The sequence below is a fragment of the Anolis carolinensis genome, chromosome 2, assembly GCF_035594765.1.
Source record: "Anolis carolinensis isolate JA03-04 chromosome 2, rAnoCar3.1.pri, whole genome shotgun sequence".
In the NCBI taxonomy this organism is placed as follows: domain Eukaryota; kingdom Metazoa; phylum Chordata; class Lepidosauria; order Squamata; family Dactyloidae; genus Anolis; species Anolis carolinensis.
In genome coordinates, this window is record NC_085842.1 from 288890128 (window position 1) to 288903257 (window position 13130).

Consider the following 13130-nt stretch of genomic DNA (forward strand, 5'->3'; position numbering starts at 1 on the left):
GCAGCTTAAGAGATAAAAATGTGTCAAAATGTAGTTTTGCTACCATCTCCTCAGTGCGTTGGGGGAAAGAGTGGACAAGAGCCCCAAATCCCCTTCATGTTGGCACTTTAGGTTTCACTGGAGTGGGAGGAGGGCTCTCAAAGGGGCTTTGCCTGGAAGCAGCAGAAGAGATTTCCCAGGCAGCTCCCAGATGGGAGCGTTGCTTTTACTGTACAAACATGAACACACTGTTGTAGTTCAGCCTTTGATTGTGCCTGCACCTGAGGTCAGTGGGGATTCTGGACCTGCAAGCCAGCCTCATGTCACTGGGGATTCTGGGCCTCTAGATCAGAGGAAGAGTCAGCAAGAGATTTTAAGCCCTGAAATTGAATGATCTCTGTCTGAAGGCCACATTCCAGAAAGGCGGTTTGCTAGGGAAGCAAGGTCAGAAGCAGACATGAGCTCAGAGGAGGAAATTCCAGATGCACAGTCTAATGAGTACTTAGGTAGGAGATTTATGTTTCACATACACAGGGCAGCTCAACAGAGTTTGCAAAGTTCAAGACGCTTGTTAGCCAAAAAGTTCTTATCATTTTCTCAGGGGAGAAGACATGATTTTCTCTCTATATTAGCAAGACCACAAGGCTTTTTTGCCAGTCTGGTCAACATTGGTATTTGAGGATACATCTCTTGCCAAGTCAAGCCCGCTAAGGAATTTCTAGTTCCATGTTTCCTGTTGCTCATGTTCTATGCCTCCAAGTTGTAAGGATTGTTCCTGAATCTTATGTTTTGTTTTTATTCCTGGGTTTTGGTGCTATTCTTGTACTTTGCATTCTGTGGATTATTTCTGACATTTTGACTTTGGCTTTTATTCTGTTTTGCTGAATGGCTTTTCATATATATTCTTCAATAAATTGCTTTGCTATTTCACCTTGTACTGGAGTGTGGTCTTAAGTACAGAGATGCTTCCCAGCATTGGAGTGCAACACATACCTTGAGCTTTGACTTCACCCTTTGTTTTATCATAAAGAAGGCTGCCAGAATACAATGTGGGATTTAGGACAAATTAGGTCCTGTGCTAGTTGAGTGATGAGGCTCCTTCCTTGGGCCCCAAAGAAGGTAGGCCCTGCTTTTTGGCATACTCCGATAGGCAATCAACTCTGTCATTGTGTTGTCAAAGGCTTTCATGGCTGGAATTACTGGGTTACCACGAGTTTTCCGGGCTGCATGGCCATATTCCGGAAGCATATTCTCCTGACTTTTAGCCCACATCTATGGCAGGCATCCTCAGAGGTTGTGAGGTCTGTTGGAAACTAACCAAGTGGAGTTTATATATCTGTTCAGGGTGGGAGAAATAATTTTTGTCTGTTTGGGGCAAGTGTGAATGTTGCAATCGGCCACCTTGATTAGAATTGAACAGCCTTGCAGCTTCAATGAAAATGAACAAAATCTGACTACCAGTATTTATTTATTTTTTTAAAAACCCTCTAAAATCAGGACAGCAAATAAAGAACAACACTCTGAAAAATGGGAATTCCAGACAGGACACAATCAGGGACAGAACCTAACAAAGGATTCCCTCAGGCAGGAAGCAGACAGGCTTTGAAGCTAGAAGGCCATTTAATGCTACTCAAGGTGGACAATTGCAACATTCACACTTTCCTCCAAGAGACTAGAGTTCTTTCTCTCATCCTGGACATTCCACAGATTTAGAAACCTCCCTTGGCTAGTTTCCAACAGATATCGCAATTTCTGAGGATGCCTGCCATAGATGTGGGCGAAACATCAGGAGAGAATGTTTTTGGAAGATGGCCATGCAGCCGGGAAAACTCACCGCAACCCAAATGTCTGGAAACAGAACTCCTTCAAATCTGGAATTGCACCATATAAGCAAAATCGATGGTATACAACAGGCACGGACCAACTTGGGCCTTCCTCCAGGTGTTTTGGACTTCAACTCCCACCATTCCTCACAGCCTCAGGCCCCTTCCTTTTCCCCCTCAGCCGCTTAAGCTGTGAGGAATGGTGGGAGTTTAAGTCCAAAACACCTGGAGGAAGGCCCAAGTTGGCCCATGCCTGGCTTGGATGGATGGCCCTTGTTCCACTCTCTGTGGCTGAAGGTGGAGGTGCCCTTTCATGTCCACCCAGCTTGCCCTTCTATAGGCAGGACTGGCTCACCTGTGGCTGCCAAAGGGAGGAAGGGCTGTGCGGAGCCCGGCTGCAGGCAGGAGGCGGCGAGGGGCTGCCGGGCTGGGAGCTCTCCGAGGAGGGGGGGGTCTTCCGGTCCTCCCCTCCCTCCTCCTCCTCCTCCTCCTCCTCCCGCCCCTCCTCCCGCGAAGCCCTGCCCCGATGGCGCCCCGCGGGGCTCCCGGGCGGCGGAGGCGGGAGGAGACACCCTTGGCGCCCCGCCGCCTGCTGCTCCTGCTGCTGCGTGGTGGTGCCGGAGGATGCTCCAGAGCGGGCAGCGCCTGAGCCCGAGGCCGGAAGGCAGGGCGAGAGGCAGAGGGAGGGATGGGCTGCGCCCCCAGCATCCACGTCTCGCAGAGCGGCGTGATCTACTGCCGGGACTCGGACGAGTCCACCTCCCCGCACCAGACCACCGCCGCCGCCGCCGGCCCGTCCTCGTCCTCCGCGGTGCACGGCCTCTTCGTCAAGACCGACGCGGCCGAGTCCATCGTCCCTTCGGTGCTCGCCTACCAGAGCCGAGCCGCCCCGCAGCACCGCGGAGGAGGAGGAGGAAACAGGGGAGGAAGGGGACGCCGGTGCTGCGGCGTCGAGGTGGAGACCCAGACCAGCCAGAGCAGCCTCAAGGTAGGTCACCTCCCAAGGGGGTGATACACAACGCCTCCTCTCCCTCCCATCCCAGGGCCCCTCGTCCTTTGCCTCAAGGGGCTTCTCGGGGTGACCCTTCTAGGAAGACCCCTCCCAAGGTCTCCTCCCTCTTGAGAGAGAGGCACTGGAGGGGACAACTTTGGCTTCCTCCCTCCTGTGAGCCCACCCTCAGGACAGGCTGAGACAGGGACAGAATCATAGGGTTGGAAGAGACCTCATGGGCCATCTAGTCCAACCCCCTTCCAAGAGACTTCCTTCCTCCTGTGAGCTCACACTTAGGACAGGCTGAGAGGGATAGAGATAGAATCATAAGGTTGGAAGAGACTTCATGGGCCATCAAGTCCAACCTCCTTCCAAGAGTCTTCCTTCCCCCTGTGAGCTCACACTCAGGACAGGCTGAGAGGGATAGAGATAGAATCATAAGGTTGGAAGAGGCCTCATGGGCCATCTAGTCCGACCCCCTTCCAAGAGTCTTCTTTCCCCCTGTGAGCTCACACTCAGGAAAGGCAGAGAGAGACAGGGATAGAATCATAGGGTTGGAAGAGACCTCGTGGGCCATCTAGCCCAACCCCCTTCCAAGGGGCTTCCTTCCTCACACTCAGGACAAGCTGAGAGGGATATAAAATCATAGAGTTAGAAAAGACCTCATGGGTCATCTAGTCCGACCCCCTTCCAAGAGTCTTCCTTCCTCTTGTGAGCTCACCCTCAGGACAGTCTGAGAGGGATAGAGATATAATCATAAGGTTGGAAGAGACCTCGTAGGCCATCTAGTCCAACCTCCTTCCAAGAGTCTTCCTTCCTCCTGTGAGCTCACTCTCAGAACAGGCTGAGAGGAACAGGGACAGAATCATAGGATTGGAAGAGACCTCATGGGCCATCAAGTCTAACTCCCTTCCAAGAGTCTTCCTTCCTCCTGTGAGCTCACCCTCAGGACAGGCTGAGAGAGACAGGGATAGAAGCATAGGGTTGGAAGAGACCTCATGGGCCATCCAGTCCAACCCCCTTCAAAGAGTCTGCCTTTCTCACCCTCAGGACAGGCTGAGAGGGATAGAGATAGAATCATAGGGTTGGAAGAGACCTCGTGGGCCATCTAGTCCAACCTTTTTGGGGGGCGGTGAGGAAGGGGCCTGAATGGTGGGAGGAAGGCCCGACTTTGCCCATGCCTATTTCATACCTTCGATTTTGCTTATCTGGTGCAATTCTAAAAGTGTAATTTCCAGCCCTGCCAAGAAGCAGGAAAATAATAATAACTTTAATAATAATAACTTTATTTTTGTATCCCGCCTCCATTTCCCTGAAGGGACCCAGGGCGGCTCACATGGGGACAAGCCCAAATAACATAGATCAAAACATAGATCAGTAAAATTAAAACATTATTACCACATAAAACAACATCAAACAACATCAAACAGCTATTTAGAACCTGAACAGTAATAATTAATAATTAATCACCCTCAAAGCACCCCTGACAGATGGCCATCCAGCTTCTGTTTAAAAGCTTCCAAAGAAGGAGCCTCCACCACAGTCCGGGGCAGAGAGTTCCACTGCTGAACAGCCCTCACAGTGAGGAAGTTCTTCCTGATGTTCAGGTGGAATCTCCTTTCCTGTAGTTTGAAGCCATTGTTCCTCATCCTTTCGAACAAATGATTCCCCCAGGCTGGAAGAAGCCAGGCCATGAAGCTGGCAAGACCATTAATGCTCATCAAGGTGATTAATTGAGAAGGCTGAAAGGAGACATGATAGCCATGTACAAATACGTGAAGGGAAGTCATAGGGAGGAGGGAGCAAGCTTGTTTTCTGCTGCCCTGCAGACTAGGACACGGAACAATGGCTTCAAACTATTATTTATTTATTTTTTATTACATCACTTCTACCCCACCCTTCTCACCCATCAGGGGATTCAGGGCGGCTTACAATATAAACATACACATTAAAAACAGTTGTCATCAAATTTAAAAATCCATCAAGATTAAAAATTACAATAAAATTAAGAATATCCATTAAAATATACATAATTATACATTTAAATATACATTTAAGGCGCTTTCCATGTTCATGTGGGGTCTGTCAGTAGGTCATATATTCTTATCTCATTTTTGCTGCTACTCATGCTGAAATGCCTGGTCCCATAACCACGTTTCTGTCCTCTTTTGGAAAGACAGGAGGGAGGGAGCCTGCCTGACTTCAATGGGGAGGGCGTTCCATAGGCGGGGAGCCACCACTGAAAAGGCCCTGTCTCTCATCCCCGCCAGCTGCACCTGTGAGGCTGACGGTACCGCGAGCAGGGCCTCATCTGACGATCTTAAGCTTCGAGGTGGGTCATAGCGGGAGACACGTTCGGACAGATAAGCTGGACCGGAACAGTTTAGAGCTTTATAGGCTAAAGCCAGCACCTTGAATTGTGCTCGGTAGCTAATTGGCAGCCAGTGGAGCTGGCGTAACAGAGGAGTAGTACAGGAAAGGAGATTCCACCTGAACATCAGGAAGAACTTCCTCACTGTGAGGGCTGTTCGACTGTGGAACTCTCTCCCCCGGGCTGTGGTGGAGGCTCCTTCCTTGGAGGCTTTTAAGCAGAGGCTGGATGGCCATCTGTCAGGGGTGCTTTGAATGCGATTTCCTGCTTCTTGGCAGGGGGTTGGACTGGATGGCCCATGAGGTCTCTTCCAACTCTACTATTCTATGATTCTATTATTCTAATTACAACATTCACACTGGCCTCCAACAGACAAGAGTTCTTTCTCCCACCCTGGACCTTCCACAGATATATAAACTTCCCTTGCTTATCTTTCCAATATACCTCACAACCTCTGAGGATGCTTGCTATAGATGTGGGTGAAACGTCAGGAGAGAATGTTTCTTGAACCTGGCCATAGAGCCTGGAAAATGCACAACAACCCAGTTTATAACTTTATTCTTATATCCCACCACATCTCCCTGGAGGGACTCGGGCCGACAAGCCCAATGGAACAAAAATTAAAATACAACACCATAAAATACATGTACATTGCAAAGCATAACCACATAAAAACATGTAAACCATCATTAAAAACATAAACTCAACAGCAACTGATACCAATAGCCGAATTCAGTAGATATGTTCAGAGCTAAAAGGTGGGCCAGGGCTTGTGCAATATACTCCAGGGATGGGGCTGGTGATAAAGTGCCAAGGCTAGAAATCAAATAGGGCTTGAAAGGCGAAGTCAACATGTTAAATCGATTAGCATTAGAAGAGCCACATTTTCAGATGTTTCCAGAAGATGGCCAGGGTGGGCACTAATCTAGTCTCTCTGGTATGAAGCCTTTGTTCCGTGTCCTAGTCTCCAGGGCAGCAGACGTCACATTGAGGAGAGAGAAGCTTGTTTGAAGCTGCTCCAGAGCCTTCCAGAAGGAAAAGAGGTGCCACCTAAACATCAGGAAGAACTTTACAGATAATTGTAAAATCTGCTGGACAGTAGAATATGCTACATTTGAGCATGGAGGTTTTTAAACAGAGGCTAGAGGGCTGTCTTTCGGGAGTGCTTTGGTTGTATTTTCCTGCAGGACAGAATGGGGTTGGACTGGATAATCTTTGTGGCTCTTCCACTGAGATGAAGGAAAAAAAGAGAGATTACTGTGGGGTTATGGGTCACAGACAAGGAGGACTGTAGTAACACCACTGGAGTCACAGAATCATAGAGTTGGAAGATATCTCATGGGCCATCCAGTCCAACCCCCTGTCAAGAAGCAGGGAAATCACATTCAAAGTGCCCCCAACTGATGGCCTTCCAGCCTCTGTTTAAAAGCCTCCAAAGAAGGAGCCTCCACCAAACTCCGGGGCAGAGAGTTACACTGCTGAACAGCTCTCACAGTGAGGAAGTTTTTCCTAATGTTCAGACAGAATCTCCTTTCCTGTAGTGTGAAGCCATTGTCCCATGTTCTAGTCTCCAGGGCATCAGAAAACAAGCTTGCTCCCTCCTCCCTATGACTTCCCCTCACATATTTGTACATGGCTATCATGTCTCCTCTCAGCCTTCTCTTCTGCAGGCTAAACATGCCCAGTTCTTTAAGCCGTTCCTCATAGGGCTTGTTCTCCAGACCCTTGATCATTTTAGTCGCCCTCCTCTGGACGCTTTCCAGCTTGTCAACATCTCCCTTCAATTGTGGTGCCCAGAATTGGACACAGTATTCCAGGTATGGTCTGACCAAGACAGAAGGGTAGCATTTGGTTGTATTTCCCCACAGGGCAGAATGGGGTTGGACTGGATGACTCTCATGGGATCTTGGATGAAGGAAAGAAAGAGAGTACTGTGGGGTCACAGACAAGGACAATCCAGTCCTGCCCTCCCACCCCATATAGGAAGGCCCACTGAGTGGGGTAGCTGTTCATGAAAATGTAATGCCCTGTTCCCTCTTGAGTCTTCAAAGGGAGAGGTCTGGCCTGTGTGTTGTGTGCTTTGTGTGGGTAAGTGGTGGGGGCTCACTGCCTGGAAAGATGCAATTGCCTTTGGCTACTTAGGCCCAGCTTTTTCATCTGTTTCCCAGGAGATGAGCAGCAAGAGCCACAGAAGGGACTCAGGGGAAGGGAGCGGTGCCAATTGAATGCTCAGTGTTTTGTGCCTCCTGCATGGTACCCTTTGGACTGACCTTCCCTGATCAACAGAAGAAGGGACGGAGAAGGGAGGGAAGGAGGGAGGATGCAGCTGAAAAGCAGGCTCTGACCGGAGATGTTGGGGCTGCAGCAGCAGCAGATGCACATGGGATGCAGCCGAACAGGAACAGTTGCCATGGCATCTGGTGACTCATTCCTGCTCCAGGTCCCTCCCATTCTGGCTGAGCTTGGTACAGGCTCATCGGCCCCTGCACTCACGTACCTTGGCGAGTGGCGACAATGCTGAAGTTCAGGGTCAAAGTGGTATGTGTCGGGGAGGCTTTATCAGTCCCTTGACTCTTAAACAATTAGAAGACACCATCAGAATGTTCCAAAGTTGTTTTCAAACATAAACTTTCAAGGGATGGATTAGTGCAAATTTGCATCGCTGAAGCATGAACTAATTCGAACTAATTTCCAATTTTCTGGATAAACAGACAGAGCTGGCATGGTTCCCAAAAAAAAAGTATTAGTTTCCTGTTAACTGAAATTGCCTTGGCTCTAGCAACAGGTTGGGCTCTTGGTAGTCAGGAACTGTAACACTGACATCCCTGCCACAATGTGAATCACTGTGATTTGGCAGGATCAAAAATATACATGGCTAGACTATAATATTTGACTTGTGAAAAGTAAATCAAAGTTCAAATCATCCATTCTGTGTAGTTTGCTTGGAGTAGGCACCATTGCTTAGCCCAGTCTTCCTCATACATTTAGGATCATAGAATCATAGAGTTGGAAGAGCTCTCATGGGCCATCCAGTCCAACCCCTGCCAAGAAGCAGGAAAATCACATTCAAGGCATCCCCGCCCTCGGCTTAAAAGCCTCCAAAGAAGAATTTATACATGGCTATCATATCTCCTCTCAGCCTTCTCTTCTGCAGGCTAAACATGCCCATTTATTATTATTTCCTATTTACAGTATTTATATCCAAAGGGGACTGGGAGCAACCTTACAAATAGGCAGCAATTTGATGCCAGAATCATACATATAAAATATAAACAGTTGCATTAAAAATCAAAACAATTAAAACCAGTCAATTAAAAACAATAAATAAAATCACGACGTCCAAAATACATATGTTCTGGAGATAAAATGTAACAATTTCAAGGGTTGAGTGTGCCTTATTCAGAAATCCAAAATGCTCCAAAATCGTCTACATGTGTGGATGAGACTGCCACACCTTTGTTTTCTGATCATTCAGTGTTAACAAACTTTGTTTAATTCACAACATTATGTGTAAAGTTACTTCTGGGCTATGTATGTAAGGTGTATATGAAACAAATTAATTTTATGTGGTAGAAAGACAATAGTAAGCGAACAAGTCCATAGGAATAGAGTGAGGCATGAACTGATCATATAATAAATGTCAGTACAGAGGTGCAAGCTGTAGCTACTAGCAGATAAAGAGGTTGTATACTGTTAAGACATTGGCTCTGAAGCATTGTGTATGTGTCTTCAAGACACATGTCAAGTTATGATGACCCTATGAATTTTATAGGCGCTTCGTAGGCAAGGAATACTCAAAAGGTGGTTTTGTCAGTTCATTCATCTGAAATATAGCCTGCAGCACCTGGTCTTCATTGGTGGTGGTCTTCTTTCCAACTACTAACCAGATCTGACCCTGTTTAGCTTCCAAGATCAAGTGGGATATAGTGCCTTTAAACTATTTCTCATTATAAATGTACCATTTTCTGTCCTCAAGAATTGAGATGCCAGAATTAAAAGCAACAAATGCAGCCTTTATATGGTCAAACCAAAACATGCTAAGTTGACTTTTGAAGGACACCCATCCAGCCATTCCTTCTGCATGTGAGACCATTTCAGTCAGGCAAACTGAAGCTGCTATGCTATTGTATCATTGTGGTCTATGTTTATGGACATGGTATTTTACCACTGAGCATTTTACCCACTGAGTGGCATAGCAGATTAAATCGCTGAGCTGCTGATCTTGCTGACCGAAAGGCCTGTGGTTCGAATCCAGAGAGTAGAGTGAGCTCCTGCTGTTAGCCCCAGCTTCTGTCAACCTAGTAGTTCGAAAACATGCAGATGTGAGTAGATCAATAGGTACCGCTCTGGCGGAAAGGTAACTGCACTCCATGCACTCATGCCAGCCACGTGACCTTGGAGGTGTCTATGGACAACGCTGGCTCTTCGTCTTAGAAAGGGAGATAAGCACCAACCCTCAGAGATGGACACAACTGGACTTGATGTCAGGGGAAAACCTTTACCTTTACCTATTTAATTCTATCAGTGTCTTCCAGTTTAATTAGTAGTATTTAGTATGTCTACTAAGAGCTGGTATGTTTCCTATCATCCGTTACCAGACAAAATGGCCTGCTTGGAGGCTTCCCATAGGCATATCGTTGCCCACAGTGGGAACAACATGCTGGATAGATGGTCTGGTCCAGCATGATCTTTCCTCTGTTCTTAAGGGAATAGAAAGGGGCATTCAGTGATTTGAAAAAATTGTTTATTGGCAGGGATGCCACTTGCCAGGATGTTAATCCAGCTAACTTTGTAATTGAAAGCACAGATCAGAAGGAAATGCTTGACAAACTGGAAGTGTCCGGTTATAATTTTGGTCTCCTTTATGTACACACATCTTCTTTGTCTACCACTGTAAATTAAAAAAAAAAAGGAAAGTTAATTGTAGATGGCTTCAAAGCCCATTTAAATGGAAGACTGAAGAACCCCTTTTGCATATTTTGTGTAGGGAGAAGATATGGCACTGTTATATAAAATGGATACTTATTGTAATTGAATACGATCAAAGCAATGATGCTTTTAGACTCTGCTGCTCCAAACAAATACAGAAGTACTTTGAAAAATAGGTACACATGTGGGTGCCCCGTACATTACATAACTGGTATATGTATATTGTGGTGATTTGGTGTTGTTATTCAGATATAGTTTAATTGTAAGCTGTGGTAGAGTGATACATTTTGAAGTGGAGACTCTAATGATGACATTTTCCATAGTCAAGTCTCCAAAGAGAGTCTGAAAAATGCAGGCAATTGCATCGATCTGTATCTCATTTGAGCCTTTTTGTCTTCCCAAGAGTAAAAGTAAAGGATCCTAATTGCATATCTGACACCAAGGAACTCCAAAGGATTTTGCATTACAACAGGTCACAAGAAGATATTATTACTGCTGCAAAATTCATTTCTCCCTCAGTTCCTATGATGATTGCAGCTCAGGTCAGAGACGAACGGAAGATGAAGGTGATGGCAGATTGTTTATCCAAACTAAAAAGATTTTGGATCCTAAACCTCATCTTTCTGCAGTCGGGACAAATATTAACATAGTCTTCAAAAGTGAACACAGTTCTATTAGCCAGGTCCACAGAAAAAAATTATTCATAAAAATCCAATGTTAGACATGCCTTTTTAAACAGTTCTCCCATGTATTTTGCAGACAATATAAAAGGCTTTGCATCGGATTGCCACTAATAGGGCTCTTAGTTAAGTATTGTCAATTATATTCATTTTGAACATCTCTAGCTACTGCTCATATAATTTTCTTAGAAATAAAATCATCCCAAGTAGGAGGAAGACAAATGAGCCTCTGTCTACTGTATTTAAGTCATGTATATTACATTATTTCTGAATTGAGAACAGTCTGAACATTTGCTATATTATAACCTAGGGTAAGACAGGAAGAGCTCACTGCACTGAAAGTCTAGACATTTATGCCAAAGCATTGACTTCTGTGGTAGGAAAACTACTGGATTCAGATAGTTTGTTAGTTAAAAACAAAAACCTCTTAAATGTTTCATTATTCTAGTAAATATAGTAAGCCTGTGGTATCCCCTGTGGTTTAGTTCAGGACCATCACTGCCTAGATATACTGAAATCCATGGATGAACAAATCCCATTATATCCAATGACATAGTAGAATGATTTCCCTTATACCAGATGGCAAAATCAAGGTGTGAATATTTTCAAACCACGGATGGTTAAATTTAGGGATTTAGAATCCATGGATATGGAAAGACAACTGTATTCCACCTGCAGAGCTAGGAGACATTCAATGTTTTCACAATATTGTTGAGGATTTGAAACTTTAGTTTTCAATCAACTAGAAGGCTATTGGTTATTGTGAGTATGTTTTTATTTTATTTTATATGCCTTTGTTTTTATATGTTTGTTTTAAATGTACCTTGTTGTTGTATTTTGTGGTGTATTTTGGACTTGGCCCCCATGTGAGCTGGAAGAAACTACAAGGGCTACCCAGTCCAAACCCCTATACAGGCAATTATGTAAAACATTTTACAAGTTGTTGTTATTGTTGTTGTTGTTGTTTATTTATACCCCATTTTAACAGCCCGAAGATAGGAGCCAGTATAACGTTGGGGTTTTGAACAGGGATTCCAGGAGACACACATTCAAATCCCTGCTTAGACGTGGAAACCCACTGCATGAAATTGGGCAAGTTATACTATCACTGCCCTCTAGGAAGGCAAAGCCCCTCTGAATAAACCTTGCCAAGAAAAAACCCTAGGATAGGGTTACCATACATTGGAGTTGACAGGAAGGCACATAACAGTTACAACACAACAGCTTCACACCCAGATGAAGATATTTCCTACTTGTAGATATGCCTCTCTCTTTTTAAATAACATATATATTGTTTGTGTATGTGTTTGTATCATTTGTGTTTGTGTACATGTGTACACACACACACATACACTCATACGTGTATATACACACGTACACTCAGCTCTCAAGACAAGCAAGCAACGTCTTCCTTGAAAGTCTAATAAATCCCAGTTAAGATTATTTTCCAGGCATTCCACTACATTTCTCTACCACTAACTCTGCTGCCAGGGATGCGGAGAACTGCAAAACACAATATAGGTAAAGCAGCACAACTCTGTTTCTCTGTTCACACATGCTCCATAAAAGATTTTGGAGACTGCTTCTGTTTACCTTGGCTATTGTGGGCTGGCACACACCTCAGCCTAAGGAGAATCCCATCCTTTTCCAGGTCAAGTGTTTTTATTGCATTGTTTACTGCACATACTCTGATATAACCTCTCTGACAAATCTGTTTTCCTTTCCCTTTCTTTTTCACTATTCTTCCAGTACTCCTGCTGCTAAAAACCTTTAGCTAGATGGAGTATAAGGAGAAAACAGGGGACTGGGAGGGCACAGAAGGCCTTCATAAAAAGGGGGTATCCTATCAGACACTGTGTTAAGCAGAGTATGTTTGTATATAAATTGGGAATAAAGAATCCTTTGCAAAACAGAAGAAGGGTTTTACATCCTCCCATTTGGATCTAGCATGGCCTCTTGAGCACACTGGGAAAGATTCTCCAGTGGTTCTCAACCTGGGGTACCCAGATGTTTTTGGCCTTCAACTCCCAGAAATCCCAACAGCTGGTAAACTGGCTGGGATTTCTGGGAGTTGTAGTCCAAAAACATCTGGAGACCCCAGGTTGAGAACCACTGTGTTAAATAGTGTCTGAGCATATATAACAGTTAATTTTTGCCTAACCTTTTGGTTTTGTGTAATTATTGCTGGTGGAATAGGCACAACACAGCTCACCAGCATCAGATGCAGCCCAATGAAAAGTTAGTGGTTAGAGTACAGGGAGGCTCCCAGTTACTATTTGGCTCCAATGTCATTTTCAATGTATGAATATGTAAGAACTGCTATTAACAGGAAAACAAGCTCCAAGAAACTTTCCTGC

The 13130-nt window shown here is 45.2% G+C and overlaps 1 protein-coding gene across 3 annotated transcripts in view; it reads left to right on the forward strand.

The window, feature by feature from the left end:
• Positions 1 to 2330: 2330 nt before the first annotated feature.
• Positions 2331 to 13130, forward strand: part of pde8b (phosphodiesterase 8B) — a 68004-nt gene continuing 57204 nt past the window's right edge. For all 3 annotated transcript variants that reach the window (XM_003216304.4, XM_062972347.1, XM_008102925.3), the window contains exon 1: positions 2331 to 2790. In XM_003216304.4, coding sequence (XP_003216352.1) covers positions 2491 to 2790 — 300 coding nt within the window. In that variant the 5' untranslated portion in view covers positions 2331 to 2490. The remainder of the gene's footprint in view (positions 2791 to 13130) is intronic.